Source organism: Hyperolius riggenbachi, chromosome 12, assembly GCF_040937935.1.
Source record: "Hyperolius riggenbachi isolate aHypRig1 chromosome 12, aHypRig1.pri, whole genome shotgun sequence".
NCBI classification, from domain to species: domain Eukaryota; kingdom Metazoa; phylum Chordata; class Amphibia; order Anura; family Hyperoliidae; genus Hyperolius; species Hyperolius riggenbachi.
Window position 1 is genome coordinate 18,504,209 of NC_090657.1, and position 24,123 is coordinate 18,528,331.

Sequence of the window (24,123 nt, forward strand, 5' to 3'; positions counted from 1 at the left end):
CAGGACAAGAGAAGCGCTACTGTGCAGCCTCCATACATACAGAATAAGAGCAGATACTGAGAATTACACCCAGCATACAGGACAAGAGAAGCGCTACTGTGCAGCCTCCATACATACAGAATAACAGCAGATACTGAGAATTACACCCGGCATACAGGACAAGAGAAGCTCAACTGTGCAGCATCCATACATACAGAATAAGAGCAGATACTGACCGTTACACCTGGCATACAGGACAAGAGAAGCGCTACTGTGCAGCCTCCATACATACAGAATAAGAGCAGATACTGAGAATTACACCCTGCATACAGGACAAGAGAAGCGCTACTGTGCAGCCTCCATACATACAGAATAAGAGCAGATACTGAACGTTACACCTGACATACAGGACAAGAGAAGTGCTACTGTGCAGCCTCCATACATACAGAATAAGAGCAGATACTGAGAATTACACCCGGCATACAGGACAAGAGAAGCCCTACTGTGCAGCCTCCATACATACAGAATAAGAGCAGATACTGAGAATTACACCCGGCATACAGGACAAGAGAAGCGCTACTGTGCAGCCTCCATACATACAGAATAAGAGCAGATACTGAGAGTTACACCCGGCATACAGGACAAGAGATGCTCTACTGTGCAGCCTCCATACATACAGAATAAGAGCAGATACTGAGAGTTACACCCCGCATACAGGACAAGAGAAGCGCTACTGTGCAGCCTCCATACATACAGAATAAGAGCAGATACTGAGAATTACACCCGGCATACAGGACAAGAGAAGCGCTACTGTGCAGCCTCCATACATACAGAATAAGAGCAGATACTGAGAGTTACACCCGGCATACAGGACAAGAGAAGCACTACTGTGCAGCATCCATACACACAGAATAAGAGCAGATACTGAGAATTACACCCCGCATACAGGACAAGAGAAGCGCTACTGTGCAGCCTCCATACATACAGAATAAGAGCAGATACTGAGAATTACACCCGGCATACAGGACAAGAGAATGCCATACTGTGCAGCCTCCATACATACAGAATAAGAGCAGACACTGAGAGTTACACCCGGCATACAGGACAAGAGAAGCGCTACTGTGCAGCCTCCATACATACAGAATAAGAGCAGATACTGATAGTTACACCCGGCATACAGGACAAGAGAAGCGCTACTGTGCAGCCTCCATACATACAGAATAAGAGCAGATACTGAGAGTTACACCCGGCATACAGGACAAGAGAAGCACTGCTGTGCAGCCTCCATACATACAGAATACAGAATACGAGGAGATACTGAGAATTACGTCTGGCATACAGGACAAGAGAAGCGCTACTGTGCAGCGTCCATACATACAGAATAAGAGCAGATACTGAGAGTTACTCCCCGGCATACAGGACAAGAGAAGGGCTACTGTGCAGCCTCCATACATACAGAATAAGAGCAGATACTGGGAATTACCCCCGGCATACAGGACAAGAGAAGCCATACTGTGCAGCCTCCATACATACAGAATAAAATAAGATACTGAGAATTACACCCGGCATACAGGACAAGAGAAGCGCTACTGTGCAGCCTTCATACATACAGAATAAGAGCAGATACTGAGAATTACACCCGGCATACAGGACAAGAGAAGCGCTACTGTGCAGCCTCCATACATACAGAATAAGAGCAGATACTGGGAATTACCCCCGGCATACAGGACAAGAGAAGCCATACTGTGCAGCCTCCATACATACAGAATAAGAGCAGATACTGAGAATTACACCCGGCATACAGGACAAGAGAAGCCCTACTGTGCAGCCTCCATACATACAGAAGGACAGACCCAGAGAATTACACCCGGCATACAGGACAAGAGAAGTGCTACTGTGCAACCTCCATAGATACAGAATGAGAGCAGATACTGAGAATTACACCCGGCATACAAGACAAGAGAAGCGCTACTGTGCAGCCTCCATACATACAGAATAAAGGCTCATACACACATCAGACTATAGTCTTTGGAAAATGAAAGATCACAGACCAATCTTACCACCCTTCCTGTAGTATAAGAGCCATACTCTACACAGTCTATTCTATGGAGCTGAACTCCCCATCAGAAAAACATCTTTGCAAGATGCTGCACACACAGATGCTGTACAGACACAAAAGATCAGTATCTGCAAAAGAACTGTTCCTGCCAAAAATCCATTCCTGCAAATTGCAATGATAGTCTATGAGATCTGCAGATCATCATACACACATGATTTAACTGACATTCATCTGAGAATTACACCCAGCATACAGGACAAGAGAAGAGCTACTGTGCAGCCTCCATACATACAGAAGAGCAGACCCAGAGAATTACACCTGGCATACAGGACAAGAGAAGCGCTACTGTGCAGCCTCCATACATACAGAATAAGAGCACATACTGAGAATTACACCCGGCATACAAGACAAGAGAAGCGCTACTGTGCAGCCTCCATACATACAGAATAAGAGCAAATACTGAGAATTACACCCGGCATACAAGACAAGAGAAGCGCTACTGTGCAGCCTCCATACATACAGAATAAGAGCAAATACTGAGAATTACACCCCGCATACAGCACAAGAGAAGCTTTACTGTGCAGCCTCCATACATACAGAATACGAGGAGATACTGAGAATTACATCTGGCATACAGGACAAGAGAAGCGCCACTGTGCAGCCTACATACATACAGAATAAGGGCAGATACTGAGCATTACACCCCGGCATACAGGACAAGAGAAGCGCTACTGTGCAGCCTCCATACATACAGAATAAGAGCAGATACTGAGAGTTACACCCCGGCATACAGGACAAGAGAAGCGCTACTGTGCAGCCTCCATACATACAGAATAAGAGCAGATACTGAGAATTACATGTGGCATACAGGACAAGAGAAGCACTACTGTGCAGCCTCCATAGATACAGAATAAGAGCAGATACCGAGAATTATACCCGGCATACATGACAAGAGAAGCGCTACTGTGCAGCCTCCATACATACAGAATACGAGCAGATACTGAGAATTACACCCAGCATACAGGATAAGAGAAGCCCTACTGTGCAGCCTCCATACATACAGAATAAGGGCAGATACTGAGAATTACACCTGGCAAACAGGACAAGAGAAGCCCTACTGTGCAGCCTCCATACACACAGAATAAGAGCAGATACTGAGAATTACACCTGGCATACAGGACAAGAGAAGCACTACTGTGCAGCCTCCATACATACAGAATAAGAGCAGATACTGAGAATTACACCCGGCATACAGCACAAGAGAAGCCATACTGTGCAGCCTCCATACATACAGAATAAGAGCCGATACTGAGAATTACACCTGGCATACAGGACAAGAGAAGCACTACTGTGCAGCTTCCATACATAATGAATAAGAGCAGATACTGAGAATTACCCCCAGCATACAGGACAAGAGAAGCCCTACTGTGCAGCCTCCATACATACAGAATAAGTGCAGATACTGAGAATTACACCCAGCATACAGGACAAGAGAAGTGCTACTGTGCAGCCTCCATACATACAGAATAAGAGCAGATACTGATAATTACACCCGGCATACATGACAAGAGAAGCCATACTGTGCAGCCTCCATACATACAGAATAACAGCAGATACTGAGAATTACACCCGGCATACAGGACAAGAGAAGCGCTACTGTGCAGCCTACATACATACAGAATAAGAGCAGATACTGAGAGTTACACCCCGGCATACAGGACAAGAGAAGTGCTACTGTGCAGCCTCCATGCATACAGAATAAGAGCAGATACTGAGAATTACACCTGGCATACAGGACAAGAGAAGCACTACTGTGCAGCCTCCATACATACAGAATAAGAGCAGATACTGAGAATTACCCCCGGCATACAGGACAAGAGAAGCGCTACTGTGCAGCCTACATATATACAGAATAAGAGCCGATACTGAGAATTACACCCGGCATACAGAACAAGAGAAGTGCTACTGTTCAGCCTACATACATACAGAATAAGAGCAGATACTGAGAATTACACCCGGCATACAAGACAAGAGAAGCACTACTGTGCAGCCTCCATACATACAGAATAAGAGCAAATACTGAGAATTACATCCCGCATACAGGACAAGAGAAGTGCTACTGTGCAGCCTCCATACATACAGAATACAGAATACGAGGAGATACTGAGAATTACATCTGGCATACAGGACAAGAGAAGCGCTACTGTGCAGCCTCCATAGATACAGAATAAGAGCCAATACTGAGAATTACACCTGGCATACAGGACAAGAGAAGCACTACTGTGCAGCCTCCATAGATACAGAATAAGAACAGATACTGAGAATTATACCAGGCATACATGACAAGAGAAGCGCTACTGTGCAGCCTCCATACATACAGAATACGAGCAGATACTGAGAATTACACCCGGCATACAGGACAAGAGAAGCGCTACTGTGCAGCCTCCATACATACAGAATAAGAGCAGATACTGAGAATTACACCCAGCATACAGGACAAGAGAAGCCATACTGTGCAGCCTACATACATACAGAATAAGAGCAGATACTGAGAATTACACCCAGCATACAGGACAAGAGAAGCGCTACTGTGCAGCCTACATACATACAGAATAAGAGCAGATACTGAGAATTACACCCGGCATACAGGACAAGAGAAGCGCTACTGTGCAGCCTCCATACATACAGAATAAGAGCAGATACTGAGAATTACACCCAACATACAGGACAAGAGAAGCCATACTGTGCAGCCTCCATACATACAGAATAAGAGCAGATACTGAGAATTACACCCGGCATACAGGACAAGAGAAACGCTACTGTGCAGCCTCCATACATACAGAATAAGAGCAGATACTGAGAATTACACCCAGCATACAGGACAAGAGAAGTCATACTGTGCAGCCTCCATACATACAGAATAAGAGCAGATACTGAGAATTACACCCCGCATACAGGACAAGAGAAGCCCTACTGTGCAGCCTCCATACATACAGAATAAGAGCCGATACTGAGAATTACACCCAGCATACAGGACAAGAGAAGCGCTACTGTGCAGCCTCCATACATACAGAATACGAGCAGATACTGAGAATTACACCCAGCATACAGCACAAGAGAAGCCATACTGTGCAGCCCCCATACATACAGAATAAGAGCAGATACTGAGAATTACACCCAGCGTACAGGACAAGAGAAGCGCTACTGTGCAGCCTCCATACATACAGAATAAGGGCAGATACTGAGAATTACACCTGGCATACAGGACAAGAGAAGCCCTACTGTGCAGCCTCCATACACACAGAATAAGAGCAGATACTGAGAATCACACTCTGCATACAAGACAAGAGAAGCACTGCTGTGCAGCCTCCATACATACAGAATAAGAGCAGATACTGAGAATTACACCCGGCATACAGCACAAGAGAAGCCATACTGTGCAGCCTCCATACATACAGAATAAGAGCAGATACTGAGAGTTACACCCGGCATACAGGACAAGAGAAGTCATACTGTGCAGCCTCCATACATACAGAATAAGGGCAAATACTGAGAATTACACCCGGCATACAGGACAAGAGAAGCACTACTGTGCATCCCCCATACATACAGAATAAGAGCAGATACTGAGAATTACACCCAGCATACAGGACAAGAGAAGCCCTACTGTGCAGCCTTCATACATACAGAATAAGAGCAGATACTGAGAATTACACCCGGCATACAGGACAAGAGAAGCACTACTGTGCAGCCTCCATACATACAGAATAAGAGCAGATACTGAGAATTACACCCGGCATACAGGACAAGAGAAGCACTACTGTGCAGCCCCCATACATACAGAATAAGAGCAGATACTGAGAATTACACCCAGCATACAGGACAAGAGAAGCCCTACTGTGCAGCCTTCATACATACAGAATAAGAGCAGATACTGAGAATTACACCCAGCATACAGGACAAGAGAAGCACTACTGTGCAGCCTCCATACATACAGAATAAGAGCAGATACTGAGAATTACCCCCGGCATACAGGACAAGAGAAGTGCTACTGTGCAGCCGCCATACATACAGAATAAGAGCAGATACTGAGAATTACACCCAGCATACAGGACAAGAGAAGCGCTACTGTGCAGCCTCCTTACATAGAGAATAACAGCAGATACTGAGAATCACACTCTGCATACAGGACAAGAGAAGCGCTACTGTGCAGCCTCCATACATACAGAATAAGAGCAGATACTGAGAATTACACCCAGCATACAGGACAAGAGAAGCGCTACTGTGCAGCCTCCATACATACAGAATAAGAGCAGATACTGGGAATTACACCCGGCATACAGGACAAGAGAAGCGCTACTGTGCAGCCTCCATACATACAGAATAAGAGAAGATACTGAGAATTACACCCGGCATACAAGACAAGAGAAGCACTACTGTGCAGCCTCCATACATACAGAATAAGAGCAAATACTGAGAATTACACCCGGCATACAGGACAAGAGAAGCGCTACTGTGCAGCCTCCATACATACAGTATAAGAGAAGATACTGAGAGTTACACCCGGCATACAGGACAAGAGAAGCGCTACTGTGCAGCCTCCATACATACAGAATAAGAGCAAATACTGAGAATTACACCCGGCATACAGGACAAGAGAAGCGCTACTGTGCAGCCTCCATACATACAGTATAAGAGAAGATACTGAGAATTACACCCGGCATACAGGACAAGAGAAGCGCTACTGTGCAGCCTCCATACATACAGAATAAGAGCAAATACTGAGAATTACACCCGGCATACAGGACAAGAGAAGCGCTACTGTGCAGCCTCCATACATACAGTATAAGAGAAGATACTGAGAATTACACCCGGCATACAGGACAAGAGAAGCGCTACTGTGCAGCCTCCATACATACAGAATAAGAGCAGATACTGAGAATTACCCCCGGCATACAGGACAAGAGAAGTGCTACTGTGCAGCCGCCATACATACAGAATAAGAGCAGATACTGAGAATTACACCCAGCATACAGGACAAGAGAAGCGCTACTGTGCAGCCTCCTTACATAGAGAATAACAGCAGATACTGAGAATCACACTCTGCATACAGGACAAGAGAAGCGCTACTGTGCAGCCTCCATACATACAGAATAAGAGCAGATACTGAGAATTACACCCAGCATACAGGACAAGAGAAGCGCTACTGTGCAGCCGCCATACATACAGAATAAGAGCAGATACTGAGAATTACACCCAGCATACAGGACAAGAGAAGCGCTACTGTGCAGCCTCCTTACATAGAGAATAACAGCAGATACTGAGAATCACACTCTGCATACAGGACAAGAGAAGCGCTACTGTGCAGCCTCCATACATACAGAATAAGAGCAGATACTGAGAATTACACCCAGCATACAGGACAAGAGAAGCGCTACTGTGCAGCCTCCTTACATAGAGAATAACAGCAGATACTGAGAATCACACTCTGCATACAGGACAAGAGAAGCTCCACTGTGCAGCCTCCATACATACAGAATAAGAGCAGATACTGAGAATTACACCAGGCATACAGGACAAGAGAAGCGCTACTGTGCAGCCTCCATACATACAGAATAAGAGCAGATACTGGGAATTACCCCCGGCATACAGGACAAGAGAAGCCATACTGTGCAGCCTCCATACATACAGAATAAGAGCAGATACTGGGAATTACCCCCGGCATACAGGACAAGAGAAGCCATACTGTGCAGCCTCCATACATACAGAATAAGAGCAGATACTGGGAATTACACCTGGCATACAGGACAAGAGAAGCGCTACTGTGCAGCCTCCATACATACAGAATAAGAGCAGATACTGGGAATTACACCCGGCATACAGGACAAGAGAAGCGCTACTGTGCAGCCTCCATACATACAGTATAAGAGGAGATACTGAGAATTACACCCAGGATACAGGACAAGAGAAGTCATACTGTGCAGCCCCCATACATACAGAATAAGATACTGTGCAGCATCTTGTCAGCGCCATTACCTACTCCTGCCTCCTTTACTGGAAGGTATAACTGATATAGGGTAATGACTGATCGCATTGTATTATTTCCTATGGTCTCTGAAACTCAGAGGGCTGTATGTAAATAAGATTGCTGAACTGGGCCTGGCTGAGGCTGGGACAATGTGGAATTGGGACATACTTGGTCTCCTGACTGGTGGAATGTCTCTTGTGAAACAGATGAGAGTGCAGAATGAGCAGTAATATTCTAGCAGAGGGGTCACAGGAGGCTCCTGTATGTCAGACAGAAGATGTCTCATTTTTTGTGCATGCGAGATGCTTGATGATTGCAGCTAGAACTGTTCAGCCTCCTGGTTTGTGGCTGCTGCTAATCGCTGGATGTTTTCTGTTCTGGCACCTGACACACTTTATAGCCTCTTCTCTGTAACAGCTGTTTATGTTGGTGCTTCCCAAAAGCATCCAAAATATCACTTAGGCTAGAGGCCCACTTGAGCTATTTCAGCTGCACTTTGGGATCACAGACGATCACCGGCAAACCCAAAAATCAATATGCTGATGAAAGTCAGTGGTGGTGAACCCACACCTGCGATTTTGCCCCAGTGCTAAAGATAGGAGCGCTGCAAAATCACTCTTTTTTGCATCGCTTTTCAAAAGTGATTTTGTGGGCAATCCTGCTGTGTAAATAAAGTTTTACGTTCCTCCCGACTGTCCTGAGGTCCTTCTTTGTAATGTGGGCAGCGTTTCACCAGAAAACAATTGTAATGTGGGCAGCGTTTCACCAGAAAACAATTGTAATGTGGGCAGCGTTTCACCAGAAAATAATCATAATCCAGCAATGTTTCACTAGAAAATAATCTTGGCAATATCTCCCCACAAAATAATCGTATTGTGGGGCAGCGTTTCACCAGAAAATAACGTAATACAGCAATGTTTCACCAGAAAATAATCATAATCCAGCAATGTTTCACTAGAAAATAATCGTAATGGAGCAATGTTTCACCAGAAAATAATCATAATCCAGCAATGTTTCACCAGAAAATAATCATAATCCAGCAATGTTTCACTAGAGAATAATCTGCGGCAATATTTCCCCACAAAATAATCATATTGTGGGGCAGCGTTTCACCAGAAAATCACGTAATACAGCAATGTTTCACTAGAAAATAATCATAATGGAGCAATGTTTCACTAGAAAAGAATCATAATGGGGCAGCATTTCACCAGAAAATAATCGTAATGCAGCAATGTTTCATCAGTCAATATTCGTAATGGGGGCAGCATTTCACCAGAAAGTAATCGTAATGTGGGCAGCGTTTCACCAGAAAATAATTGTAATGTTTGCTCTCCTGCAGAAGCCTCCTCTCCCGACACACAGCTCCCCTGATGATCTTCACAACACCTGCACTGACACTGCAGAGGGCTACGGTAAGATGGTGCCCGAAGGCCTGTACTAGAGACACAAATAGTCTCCAGTGCATGGCTTTGGACGGCATCTTCCAGTAGCCCTGCTCTGCCTGTCAGAAAACTCCTGCAGGCTGAGGTGGGCTGCGGGGAGTGAGCTGGCGTGGTGTCTTTTAGACGCCGCAAGCCAATTCACCACCTGAGGGGGTCCCACAATCTGGCGGGGGGTGCCCCCCTCCCTCACAGCGCCCCAGGTGACCGCCATCCGTACCCTGCTTTACAAGTTACCCACAGACCCGAGCAAGTACGGCCATAGACTTAGCTTCATCATTTCTGAGTGACAAGACCCTCTATATACATGCATGAACTATCTGCTGCTTGCTATCCACTCTTCCAGCTTACAGTGTGACTTTATACATGCATGAACTGCCCGCTGCTTGCTATCTGCTTCTCCAGCTCATAGTGGATATTACTATTTGCCTCGCCTAGGCGGACTTTGATTCAGCATATTGCTGTGTTCACAAGAGCTGCTAACATCCAAATATGCCCCTTTCCCCCAGCAGTGTGTGAGCATCTGGCTTGTGTGGTGGTTTGTGTGTGTGTGTGTGTTGACGTGGTGGGATGGCCATCTCATGGTGTTTTTAATCAGATCTATATTGTTATGTGTTTTTAATAAAGCTGTTTTTGATAACTTTTTAAATTCACTATAGTTGCATTCATTTGGATTAACCGCAGCTTTATGTCCTTTCCTGATTTTTGTGCGACCGCCTGAACCTAGTCCTATTTATTTCCATGTGCTACTTTTCTCTGTGCAAATCTCTAATCAATCTTCCCACTACTCTTTTATTTACTTCTTATCTCTGCTAAACTCAATACTGGCTCCTGCCACCATTACCCATCCACTGCCATTTGCTGCAGATTTCTAGACAGGCCTCAATTCACTAAGAAGTTTAGACTAGTCTACAGATGGTTTTTACGCTACGTACACACATGCGACAACGATCGTTCGTTATGAACGACGAACGAACTTTTAATTGAATAAAGAACGACCTGAGTAAAGTTAGTTGTAAAAGGTAACGATCTGATCGTTAAAACGAACCTTACATCATATAAAGCAACGATTGCGCTTGCGCATAAAAATGAAAAGTTCCATGGAGAAATAGTGATATGCGCATGTCGGGCCTAGTACGAACGATCGTTTCCAACGATGTACTACTTTTGCAAACGATCGTCGTTGGGAAAAATCCACCTAGCTAGATCGTTCGTTTTTAACGATCTAGCCCGTCCGTCGTTAGACTTAATGGTCGTTGGCTGCTTTTTTTCAAACGATCGTCGTTTGAAACGATCGGGGATCGATCGTTTCAAACGACTATAGTCGCATGTGTGTACGCACCTTAAAGTAAACCTCCGGACTAAAAATCGACTTAGCAGCACTGAAAAGGCTTGGTGTTTCTTTAACAGTTTCACAGCATCAGAACTTTGTTTCTCTTATACAAGTCTCATTTTTAGCTGCACAGAAGAAAACTGCCCGGGCTTTTTTCCCCTGATGCTGTGCAAAGCATGATGGGATTTCTGATGTTGTTGTTCTCGGTCTGCTGTTTTGGTGCAAATTTTTTTTTTTTTACATTTTGAATTTGACATTTGAAGCCTAGCGTGTGCAGCTGGGAGGGGTAATAAGGACACAGGACAGTTGGAACTGTGTCTCCTGCTCCTTGTCACCTCCCTTCAACCAAAAAGATGGCTGCCCCCATGACAAAGATGGCAGCCCCCGTGAATCACAAACATTTGCCTGTTATTTTAAAACAGGGTGGGTAAGAGATTATATTACCTATATATTCTAATTAACATAACCAATGTAACTTGATGATAGTATGTTTGTTTAGGCTGAAGTTCCCCTTTAAGTCTACTGACTGTTTGGTGTAATGTTTTAGACCTGTTTTTAGACCTGGTCTAACATTCAGTAATCGCACAATTCACAAAGGCAAAGAAGGAGTGACCACACCCACTTTTTCTGACAGAGATTAGACCAGCTGATTTGTGTAGGTAAAGTAATTCTGTGAGGTATTTTAGATGTGAGGGATGGAAGCTTTTGAATTAATTATGCAGGAGTTTAATTGTATGCAGAGGAGAGCTCATCGGAAGAGAAGGATGTCAGTCATAGCTACTTGTTTGTGAATTGCATCTTTTGATCATTTCCCCTGCTTTACCCACCTAATTACCAAATGTTTTAGACCAGGTCTAAAACATTTGGTAATAGTGAATTCCCCTTTGATGCAACTGAAAAAACCATCAGTAGACTAAAAACCATCAGTAGACTAGTCTAAGCTGCTTAGTGAATTGAGGCTGTCTCTTTTCAATGCTTCTCATCTATTACTCACCCCATCGAATCTATACAAAGGCTCCTCCCACCACCCTCGACTTGGTGGCCGATTGACCATCCGATTTCATAATTTTTATTTAAACAGATTAAAATCTGTGCCCGATCGATAATGCGACCAATTCCACACCAAAATTGGTCACATGTGTGATATCGATCGTACATGCTGCAAGATGTCGGGCCATTGTGGTTGGTCAGGTGTGCGGCAGTATCGGCGAACAATATCGGGACAAGCAGTGAAGCCCCGGGCACTGTTCCCCCTAGTGTATAAATGTGCCCCCATTTGTGCATTTATACATTACCTGTCCTATGCCACCCACCATGTCCTGCCCATCTGTTTTCTGTTTTTTCCATTTGGCAAAAAGAAGAGGAAGAACTGGAAGACGTATGGGCGGCATAGGACAGGTAATGTATAAATACGCACACAGGGGGCACATTTATACGCTAGGGGGGCAGAGGCAGACTCGACCAATTACTGAGCGATTTCATGCTGGAACCGATTGGGAATTGGCCAGCGGTGTATGGACAGCTGACAGATCGCTCACTGATCAGATTCAATCAGAGAGAGGTTTGTCTCTTGGTTGAATCTGCCCATCATCACCAGATGTATGGCCACTTTTAGTGTTAGGTGTAGGTACAGGTGGGCTATTGTTAGGAGTAGGTAGGGAAGAGTACAAGAGGATTTGCCGCCGGGAGAGAGCTGGTATGGCTTATCCTGCTGCTGCAAAAGTTCCCGGCGATGTTAATTACTGTTCCCCCTCCAGGTCCACATGGATAGTGTTAGAATACAATTACAGTGAATTACAGTGTTTTAAAAGTAACTTCAGCGCCATCTTCTGATGGCGCTAAAGTTACTCACTGTGCGCTGTTATAGCCCTAATTCCTATTACGGTCTATGGTGGCGCCGACTGTGCCCAAGTCTCCTGCGCTGGATTGCGAGTGTTCGGGTAAGGGAGAGGGTTAGTGTTAGAGGTAACCATTTTATAAACAATAAGAAGGGGCGTAACTAGGCCCCACCGGGCCCCCCTGCAGAATTTCAGAGCGGGCCCCCCTGGCCATTTTGTGGGGGCTGGAGGGGTGGCAGCATGAGGGGAAAGCTTTGGCCACAGTCGGCGGGGAGAGGGGAAGTTCCCCCCCTCTCCCTCACCTCGGGGCTCTTCCCTCTGTGCTCCCCTCCAGCTAGTTACAGTGTGTGGGCAGCGGGCAGTGGCGGGCAGATACATACCTTCGTCCGTGCGTTCCATCGCAGACTTCTCGCTCTAGCGGCTGCGTCAGCCCTGAGGGAGCAGGAGCTGCAGGGCCTATTGTTACGCCACTGATAATCAGTATGGTTCTAGATTGTAAATATCAAGCACAAGACCCAGTGGCGTAGCTAAGGAGCTGTGGGCCCCGATGCAAGTTTTACATGGGGCCCCTCCAAGCACTCTATACATAACAATTGATACGGCGCACCAAAACCTGCCAATGGCAACTACAATGTCAGAGGTGCAAGAAGGGGATGGGGAACAATTTGTTAATGATTACTACTATTCAAAGTATCTATAGAAGTGATTAATATGAGCACAGGACCAATAGAGAGCGAATACTGCAATTGAGGGAGTGCCCTTTGGGGCCCCTCTGGCCCAAGGGCCCCGATGCGGTCGCAACCTCTGCAACCCCTATTGCTACGCCCCTGAAGACCGCTGCCAAAGTTTGTGTAGTTCACACAGGTTTAAATTTCAAATAGTCCGCAAAGTGGCTTGGTGCTACTATGATATATTTAATGACTAATTGTACAAGATTTCTTTGCAAGCTTTCGAAACTTTAAGTTTCTTCCTCAGGCATGTTTCAGAACTGGATCAGAACCAGGATTCCAGAGCGTCCTCTAAAGTATTTTCTGAAACCCCACCACACCCTCACTCACGGTTACTCACCGGCTCCAATGACTACTCAAAATGGTCATATGAGTTTATTATTATTATTTAGTATTTATATAGCGCCGACATCTTTCGCAGCGCTGTACAGAGTATATAGTCTTGTCACTAACTGTCCCTCAGAGGAGCTCACAATCTAATTGTAGGATAATCCATGCCCGTACTCCTGTGAGTGTAATCCCAATCTTTCCTCCAACGCAAGTTTACCATATAAACAGGAAGCGCACATGATAGTATTACCATTTTTAAAAGGTTGGAACGGAGGCTGCAAAAACATAAGCTCATTTGCTGCTCCGTGATTGGTGCAGCCACAGAACCTGGTAAGCACAATCTATGGTGTTTTACGGTGTTCATATAATCACTTAAAGAACAAGCGACACCTATGCTAACCTAGAAATAAAAAAACATATATATAAGTAGATAAATACTTACATAACAGATGTATTGTGCTATCCACGTACTGATTCCTGTGAATTTTATAAAGGAAAAGCAGAAAATCCTATTCTAGGCAGTGGCCATCTTGCCAAGCTAATGCTGACATCATATCCTCTCTGACTCTTTTCCCCCCATCCCTTCTCTTGCTCATTGTGTATTCATTAGCTGTCCTCCTCCCCAGAGTCTTTTTTTTTATTTACACATCCAATCACTGAGTCACCTCAGCCTTGCTTGTAAACACAAGTGATCAGAGGGTGTTTCTGATAAGCAGCTGGCAAGGAAATAAATGGAAGAGGAGGAATATATTCTAAATAAAAAGAACTCCCAGCATTCAACTCTTTGGCACTGGGGCCAGTGCTCCTAAAGTATGTGATAACTCCAAACCATAACAGCAGAAAAAAATTAGCAAGTTTTGAATGCAGGATTAGCGTCTCTATCACTTAATACACCAGTTGCTGTTGAAATTTGATTTTTATGGTGATAATCCCGCTTCAACACATGGTAGTGTAATGGGCTTTGAATGCTTTTTTTTTACAGTGTTACTCTATGATTCCGAGAAATTAGGGACTGGATGTTGAGGGTGTCCATTGTAGATTGAAGAGAGTGAGAAATGACAAATTAACCATCTGATTGGATATTTATGCTGCACAGAAACGCTTGCAGAGTCTGGACTGAAGTCTGTTTTTCAGAAGTTTATGGCTTTTGGGATATTCTATGACTGTTAAACCGCCTTTTAACACAATTGCTCTATGGTAAGGATCAGATTTTTTTTTTCTAAAATAGGTGCCCTATTTTTTTTTTTACCTGGTCTGTTTGCCTTTGTTGAACTGTGTTGAACAGTAATAAGTTTATTTCAAAATGCAAATAACAAACTTCCCATTTTATATAAGATAAGTACACTATGACCAGAAGGTAATTGAATCCCCCTCCCTTTGAAGAGTTTACACAATGATGCAAGCAGTGGCGTAGCTAAGGAGCTGTGGGCCCCGATGCAAGTTTTACAATGGGGCCCCCCAAGCACTCTATACATAACAATTGATACGGCGCACCAAAATCTGCCAATGGCAACTACAGTGTCAGAGGTGCAAGAAGGGGATGGGGAACAGCTTGTTAATGATTACCAATATACAAAGTATCTATAGAAGTGATCATTATGAGCACAGGACCAATAGAGAGCTAATACTGTAGTTGAGGGAGGGCCCTTCGGGGGCCCCTCTAACCCAAGGGCCCCGATGCGGTTGCTACCTCTGCACCCCCTAATGCTACGCCCCTGGATGCAAGCCTGTTCTCTAGGTGATGTTTGCGGTGGGAGGGACAGAAAACTGTAAAATAAGCAGTAAATGAACACTGAGCTGGGTTAAAAAAAAAGGTGGCAGAAGTGATGTCACTTATAAAAAAAAGAAAACATTTCTGCTGGTTTCCATTTATACTGTTACCAGGATAGGTAAGATAAATAATTTCTTATTGGATGATTTATTTAAATGTTTCAGTTAATATGGAGTTTCATCCCACTTTAATAATGGAATGCATAGAACTGGATGCACTCCCAAGGACTATTTTGGAATGGGATGGGCTCTGTGGGGTCACCTACTGCCCCAAGAGGCCAGGATTATCACTGAGGGATTGTTATGTCCTCTCCTGAGATATACAGTGGCTTGCAAAAGTATTCGGCCCCCTTGAAGTTTTTCACATTTTCTCACATTACTGCCACAAACCTGAATCCATTTTATTGTAACTCCACGTGAAAGACCAATACAAAGTGGTGTACACATGAGGAGTGGACCGAAATTCATACATCATTCCAAACATTTTTTGACAAATCAATAACTGCAAAGTGGGGTGTGCGTAATTATTCGGCCCCCTGAGTCAATACTTTGTAGAACCACCTTTTGCTGCGATTATAGCTGCCAGTCTTTTAGGGTATGTCTCTACCAGCTTTGCACATCTAGAGACTGAAATCCTTGCCCATTCTTCTTTGCAAAACAGCTCCAGCTCAGTCAGATTAGATGGACAGTGTTTGTGAACAGCGGTTTTCAGATCTTGCCACAGATTCTCGATTGGATTTAGATCTGGACTTTGACTGGGTCATTCTAACACCAGGATATGTTTTGTTTTAAACCATTCCATTGTTGCCCTGGCTTTATGTTTAGGGTCATTGTCCTGCTGGAAGGTGAACCTCTGCCCCTGTCTCAAGTCTTTTGCAGTCTCCACAAGGTTTTCTTCCAAGTTTGCCCTGTATTTGGCTCCATCCATCTTCCCATCAACTCTGGCCAGCTCTCCTGTCCCTGCTGAATGCACCCCCCGAGCATGATGCTGCCACCACCATATTTGACAGTGGGGATGGTGTGTTACCATATTTGACAGTGGGGATGGTGTGTTCAGAGTGATGTGCAATGTTAGTTTTCTGCCACACATAGTGTTTTGCATTTTCGCCAAAAAGTTCCATTTTGGTCTCATCTGACCAGAGCACCTTCTTCCACATGTTTGCTGTGTCCCCCACATAGCTTGTGGCAAACTGCAAACAGGACTTCTTATGCTTTCTGTTAACAATGCCTTTCTTCTTGCCACTCTTCCATAAAGGCCAACTTTGTGCAGTGCATGACTAATAGTTGTCCTATGGACAGAGTCTCCCACCTGAGCTGTAGATCTCTGCAGCTCGTCCAGAGTCACCATGGGCCTCTTGACTGCATTTCTGATCAGCGCTCTCCTTGTTCGGCCTGTGAGTTTAGGTGGACGGCCTTGTCTTGGTAGGTTTACAGTTGTGCCATACTCCTTCCATTTCTGAATGATCGCTTGAACAGTGCTCCTTGGGATGTTCAAGGCTTTGGAAATCTTTTTGTAGCCTAAGCCTGCTTTAAATTTCTCAATAACTTGATCCCTGACCTGTCTTGTGTGTTCTTTGGACTTCACGGTGTTGTTGCTCCCAATATTCTCTTAGACAACCTCTGAGGCCCTCACAGAACAGCTGTATTTGTACTGACATTAGATTACACACAGGTGCACTCTATTTAGTCATTAGCACCCATCAGGCAATGTCTATAGGCAACTGACTGCACTCAGATCAAAGGGGGCCGAATAATTATGCACACCCCACTTTGCAGTTATTTATTTGTAAAAATGTTTGGAATCGCGCATGGTTTTCGTTCCACTTCTCATGTGTACACCACTTTGTATTGGTCTTTCACGTGGAATTCCAGTAAAATGGATTCATGTTTGTGGCAGTAATATGACAAAATGTGGAAATCTTCAAGGGGGCCGAATACTTTTGCAAGCCACTGTATATCAGCTTTTCATGTCTAGGTAAAGATAGGCATGCACTAACCAACAAGGACCCAGTAATAGGCTAAGCAATCTCTTCCTGATGTGAAATTAACTGGAAACGATTGATTATTCAATCACACTACACACTTGATCATGCTTTAGCAGAGGCCTGCTGGGCGTTGATCATGACTGTTGGCATTGTACATAGTGGCATAGGTAAGGAGCTATGGGCCTCAGTGCGAGTTTTACATTGGAGACCCCAAGCTCTCTACATAACAATTGATACGGCGCGCCAAAACCTGCCAAGGACAACCACAGAGGTGCAAGAAGAGGATGGAGAACAGTTTAATGATAACTATTGTTCAAAGCATCCATAGAACTGGTTATTACCAGCACAGGACCAATAAAGAGCTAATACTGTGGTTGTAGGGGGGCCCCTCTGCCCCAAAGGTGCAGTCTCAACCTCTTCACCCCCCTGCTACGCTACTGATTGTACAGCTACTGATTGTAGTGCTGTGCAGCTCTGTGCAGCCATTGATTCTTCTTCACCAGTCCACCTCTGCCCACTTACACACATTATCCAACATGTCTGATCACACGTTCCTTCAATAAACTGCCCTAAACTGCACTCCGTTAAAAGTTGATGAGATATGACGTGTGCAATAGATTTCCATCACGCTTGAATAGATTAGTTGAATACGACTGGGAAAATTGATATGTGTTTGCCTAGATTAACTAACTATGCAAGTCTGAGATGACTCACAGAACGGGAACCAGCGAGGACAGAAATAAGGTAACTGCTGCAGCTAAAATTACTTTTAAAGGTGCAAGTTATGGGGCGGTCATACGACCCGACTTCACCCACGTGGCAATAATGACTGATCAGTGACTGATATTTGTAGAATAATCATGCGGTCTGAGAACTGTCACTTCCCATCCTGCGTGCTTCTTCTAGCTACTCACCGACTAGCGGGCAAAGCTAGGATCAGGGTGACAGCCCTGGAGCTTTTATGTTAAAGCAGAAATCTAAACCCGGCCATGCTCAATTAGCCAGAGCTGGATCATCCATTAGGGAAACCTAAGCAGTTGCCTAGGGCCTGGAGAGAGACCAGAGGCCTGGTGGATGCTAACCTCCTTCAAATCTTACACAAAAAAAAAGCAGGTGAGCATCAGTGGTGGACAAAAACTACTATTTATATCCATTTCTGCAATTAACACTAGATTTTGATTTTGAAATTCAAATTGTCATGGGTCACATGGGATTCAAACTCCTCCCCATCATACCCGATCTCTCTAAACCCCTCCCCCACACACACTTTTCCCGACACTTTCCCCCACACACACACTTTCCCCGACACGCATGAAGAGTAGTGCAGGGGAGCTGAGGAATACTCACCTGCTCCTGCGCTGCGGGTCTCCTCCATGCATCACAGCTGCTCACTCTCTATTGCCATTTGCTGGCTCCTGATAATGTGACTTGCATCGGTCATGAGATCGGCTGCTGAGAGTGTGCAGCTGGGATGCATGGAAGAGACCCGCAGTGCTGGTGCAGGTGAGTATAACTCCACTCCCTGTGCTACTTTACATGTGAATGGGGAGAGGGGAGGAGGAGCTGACCCCCACAGCCACCTAGGCTATTGTAAAGCCCCTGTCGATCCATATTTTATAATCCATTATTACACGGCTGACTAAGACCAACAATGCGGATCAGTCTTTCAAATGCACTTAACCCCTAATATTGATGACAATACCGATCACAAACGTTTAAATCCACTTCAATGTACGATTGATTAGACTATTTTTTTCTAATCAAATGTCTAATTGAGCAAATAAATTGTACAGTGTATGGCTACCTTAACTAGTGAATGCCAACCCATTGGCGGAGTTATGCGGGCATGCATTTAGGCACCCCCCGCCCATGGCACCCACTGATGTACTCAGATCATTAAGCTTGCTTTTCCAATAGTTCCTCCACGCGGGTTCACGTTAGCTGCTCCTGAGAGGATTACGTAATCTATATATAGACATGTAACCAGAAGGTAATGGAGAGAGAGGACCTACCTCCAGGTAGACTTAGTGGGCCACACAGTGTGCTGACGACATCGTTCCCCTCCACGGAAATCCTCTTGGTGCACAATTTCCAGAGGCCGAAATGGGCCACCTCGCAGGGTTGGGAGAAATCGTCCACTTTGGGGCTCATGACGGCCCAGTGGTTGCTCATGACAGCTGCAAGCATCAAGGACACCCCGATCAGGGTGATTGAGAAGGCAATCCTGATCTTCAGGGCTTTCAGTTCCTGCATGGTGGAGGTGGTGGGGTTGATGGGCTCCTGGTGGTCTCTGTGTCTTCAGGGGGGCACCCTCCAGACGCTCTCCTGCATGTGTGAGTGTGGAGGATATTTGGCTGAGCTCTGAGAAGGGGCAGGACAGGCCTTCCAGGCCACAGCTGTTGGGATCTGTCAGCGCACATTACCAGCAGGCCCTGAGCTATTGGAGCTTTCCATAAACTCAGACAAGACGTTCCTTTCACTTAACCATCATATTGGGAGTTGTTCTGCTTTGCTGCCTGTAAGAGTTTGGCTTACTTTAACAAATAACGACATTGCTGCATCCTTTTCATGCCTGTGTGTGGGAGTCCAAATGTTTACTGACAATTTTGCTAAATATTTACTTCTGTAAAGAAAAATAAAGTAAAAAAATAAATTAAAAAAAAAGCTAAAATGTTAAAACAAGACCTGTTGTGCCCATATATGTGTGAAGATAAATTAAGTTATTGTATCTTTGCTCTGCTTATATTTTCCTGCTGCAAAAAAACAAAACAAAAAAAACAAACAAACAGCATGACCACTTCCTGTGCAGGCATTATATCGGGAGTGAGTTATTCTGCTACTTGCTTTGTCACCCGATGGCTAACAGCACCATAAACTGACATAAGTTCTCAGAATTTAGTGATCTTTAAGCAAACCTGAACTGAAAATTAAAAAGTCATAATAAACAAACACACGTCATATTTACTTTCCATGTAGTCTACTCATGAATCTTCTTCTACTCTCCCACTTTGACTCATGGAATTTTCAGTACTCCATTTTAGAAATGGCGATGACCCCATAACCGCTTCCGGGTCAGCACACTGTTAAAATTTTATATTGCCTACTTCATCTGTAGGGAAACATGGGCATTTCCCTGCACATCAGTGGTACTCTCAATTCTAACCGACAGCAACTGATGTATTTCAGTTCTCACAAAATCTTGTCGGACCTAGAAGAAATTGTTGTTAAAAGAAAAGGTTGAGTTTCCGAGAAGAACAGATGGAAAGGTAAGTATGTAATATGAATCTGCAAGTATATCATGTGTTTATTAAATAATTGTATTCAGTTCAGGTTCCTGTGCTCCTCCATTATTGTCTGGTATGCGGGGGCAACAGCTAGCGACAAGTATAAACTACAAAGAGTAATTAGCGCTGCAGAAAAGCTCATCGGCACGCCCCTGCCCCCCCTTGATCTCATCCACACCGCCAGACTGAGGAAAAGAGCCTGCAAGATCGCACAAGATCGCTCCCACCCAGGCAGCCGCTTCTTTGAGCCACTCCCACTAGGCCGTCGGTTCAGAACAATCCGCACCAGAACCACAAGGCGCAGGAACACCTTCTTTCCTCAAGCTGTTCTCCTACACTTGCCCATCTGGGCAGGGGCGAGCCTGGGGTGCCTGGCACCTGGGTGCAAGATTTTCTCTGGCGCCTATGGGAGTGGTTAAATTTACCGCGCCCAACCACATAACCACACCAGTGTCCTGCCTAATCACACCCACACCTTCCACCTCTTTCCGCATGCATGTGATACCCCATTCCTACCCCTCTTCCATGGGCTTGCTCCTGGCTGGCTTTGGCTTCCTGCGAGTCTGCTAGTCTCTGGACTGACTCAGGCTGAGAGGCTCTGCGAGTGCGACGCAGTCACACACTGCGTATTTATGGCTGCCTGCGGCCACCCTACTCTCGCTGTCGTAGGCTCCTCCCCCCGCCAAGCCCAAGCGTGAGGTGGGCTGCCTGTATCTTTCCCGTTGCGCCGCGCAGCCTGCCAGTGTTGCCAACCTTTCACGTTATTTTTTTACTGACAAATACCTAAAAATTTACTGACAAAAGATTATTTTTACTGACAAAATTTCCCCACTAAATGCACATAAGAGACAGCTTTTCCCCATGTAAATGCACATAACAAGAGACAGCTTTTCCCCATGTAAATGCACATAAGAGACTGCTTTTCACCAGCAAATGCACATAACAAGAGACCGCTTTTCACCAGCAAATGCACATAACAAGAGACCGCTTTTCACCAGCAAATGCACATAACAAGAGACCGCTTTTCACCAGCAAATGCACATAACAAGAGACCGCTTTTCACCAGCAAATGCACATAAGAAGACAGCTTTTCACCAGCAAATGCACATAAGAAGACAGCTTTTCACCAGCAAATGCACATAAGAAGACAGCTTTTCACCAGCAAATGCACATAAGAGAGATTTTCACCAGTAAATGCACATAATGACAGACAGTGTCCCCAGAATATATAGCCAGGGATATATGTCCCCAGGATAGGTAGCCAGGGGGTATATGCGCCCAGGATAGGTAGCCAGGGGGTATATGCGCCCAGGATAGGTAGCCAGGGGGTATATGCGCCTAGGATAGGTAGCCAGGCGGTATATGCGCCCAGGATAGGTAGCCAGGGGGTATGTGCGCCCAGGATAGGTAGCCAGGGGGTATGTGCGCCCAGGATAGGTAGCCAGGGGGTATGTGCGCCCAGGATAGGTAGCCAGGGGGTATGTGCGCCCAGGATAGGTAGCCAGGGGGTATGTGCGCCCAGGATAGGTAGCCAGGGGGTATGTGCGCCCAGGATAGGTAGCCAGGGGGTATGTGCGCCCAGGATAGGTAGCCAGGGGGTATGTGCGCCAGGATAGGTAGCCAGGGGGTATGTGCGCCCAGGATAGGTAGCCAGGGGGTATGTGCGCCCAGGATAGGTAGCCAGGTGGTATCTGTGCCCAGGATAGGTAGCCAGGGGGTATGTGCGCCCAGGATAGGTAGCCAGGTGGTATCTGTGCCCAGGATAGGTAGCCAGGGGGTATCTGTGCCCAGGATAGGTAGCCAGGGAGTATCTGTGCCCAGGATAGGTAGCCAGGGGGTATGTGCGCCCAGGATAGGTAGCCAGGGGGTATGTGCGCCCAGGATAGGTAGCCAGGGGGTATGTGCGCCCAGGATAGGTAGCCAGGGGGTATGTGCGCCCAGGATAGGTAGCCAGGGGGTATGTGCGCCCAGGATAGGTAGCCAGGGGGTATGTGCGCCCAGGATAGGTAGCCAGGGGGTATGTGCGCCCAGGATAGGTAGCCAGGGGGTATGTGCGCCCAGGATAGGTAGCCAGGGGGTATGTGCGCCCAGGATAGGTAGCCAGGGGGTATGTGCGCCCAGGATAGGTAGCCAGGGGGTATGTGCGCCCAGGATAGGTAGCCAGGGGGTATGTGCGCCCAGGATAGGTAGCCAGGGGGTATGTGCGCCCAGGATAGGTAGCCAGGGGGTATGTGCGCCCAGGATAGGTAGCCAGGGGGTATGTGCGCCCAGGATAGGTAGCCAGGGGGTATGTGCGCCCAGGATAGGTAGCCAGGGGGTATGTGCGCCCAGGATAGGTAGCCAGGGGGTATGTGCGCCCAGGATAGGTAGCCAGGGGGTATGTGCGCCCAGGATAGGTAGCCAGGGGGTATGTGCGCCCAGGATAGGTAGCCAGGGGGTGTGTGCGCCCAGGATAGGTAGCCAGGGGGTGTGTGCGCCAAGGATAGGTAGCCAGGGGGTGTGTGCGCCCAGGATAGGTAGCCAGGGGGTGTGTGCGCCCAGGATAGGTAGCCAGGGGGTGTGTGCGCCCAGGATAGGTAGCCAGGGGGTGTGTGCGCCCAGGATAGGTAGCCAGGGGGTGTGTGCGCCCAGGATAGGTAGCCAGGTGGTATCTGCGCCCAGGATAGGTAGCCAGGTGGTATCTGTGCCCAGGATAGGTAGCCAGGTGGTATCTGTGCCCAGGATAGCTAGTGAGTGACAGGAGCGCGCCCGCCGCTCCCTCCTCCGCTCCCCCCTCACCTTTCAGCAGCTTCAGTCAGACCTCAATCAGCGGTTGACCCGACCAGGAAAAGGGCGCCGGACGCACCCGCTGTATATGCGGAAGTGATGTCACTTCCGCATATCAGTGCGGCGTGCTAGGTCCTAGTGCCCGCCCGCCTGAGCGAGGTCTGACGCGGCGGCTAGAGGGAGGGAGCTTGAAGCGGCGGCGGCGGCCACAGGGGGAGAGCGGGGCCGGGCGAGCGGGGCCAGGCGGCGCCTCTCAGAGGCAGGCGCCTGGGTGCCTTGCACCCGCCCAGGCTCGGCCCTGCATCTGGGCCCCTATAGTCCTGATCACGGACTAACCAACCCTTTACCAGGACTAATGTACTCTTCTCAGTGCCTGGCATGCATGCTGTAACATGTATATGTTCCCACTTTCTAATCTCATTTATGTCTGCTCTGTCTCTTAAAACTAGTGAATGTCTCAAATGTTTTAAATGTTTTGAATGCTTTAAATGTATCACGCTCTCCTGCCTCTGCCATGTGTACCACAACCAATTCCGGGTACGTCTACAGCGTACTCGGCGAATAAACTGATTCTGATTCTGACT

General features: G+C 46.3%; 1 protein-coding gene and 1 long non-coding RNA gene across 2 annotated transcripts in view; one reads left to right on the forward strand and one right to left on the reverse strand.

Annotated features, from left to right (window-relative positions):
- CACNG1 (calcium voltage-gated channel auxiliary subunit gamma 1) overlaps positions 1 to 19,855 on the reverse strand; it is a 93,343-nt gene extending 73,488 nt beyond the window's left edge. The window contains exon 1 of the mRNA XM_068262587.1: positions 19,502 to 19,855. Within this exon, the coding sequence (XP_068118688.1) occupies positions 19,502 to 19,742 (241 nt within the window). The 5' untranslated portion in view covers positions 19,743 to 19,855. The remainder of the gene's footprint in view (positions 1 to 19,501) is intronic.
- Positions 18,210 to 24,123, forward strand: part of LOC137541337 (uncharacterized) — a 456,394-nt gene continuing 450,480 nt past the window's right edge. The window contains exon 1 of the long non-coding RNA XR_011025126.1: positions 18,210 to 18,233. This is a non-coding gene — a long non-coding RNA (uncharacterized lncRNA). The remainder of the gene's footprint in view (positions 18,234 to 24,123) is intronic.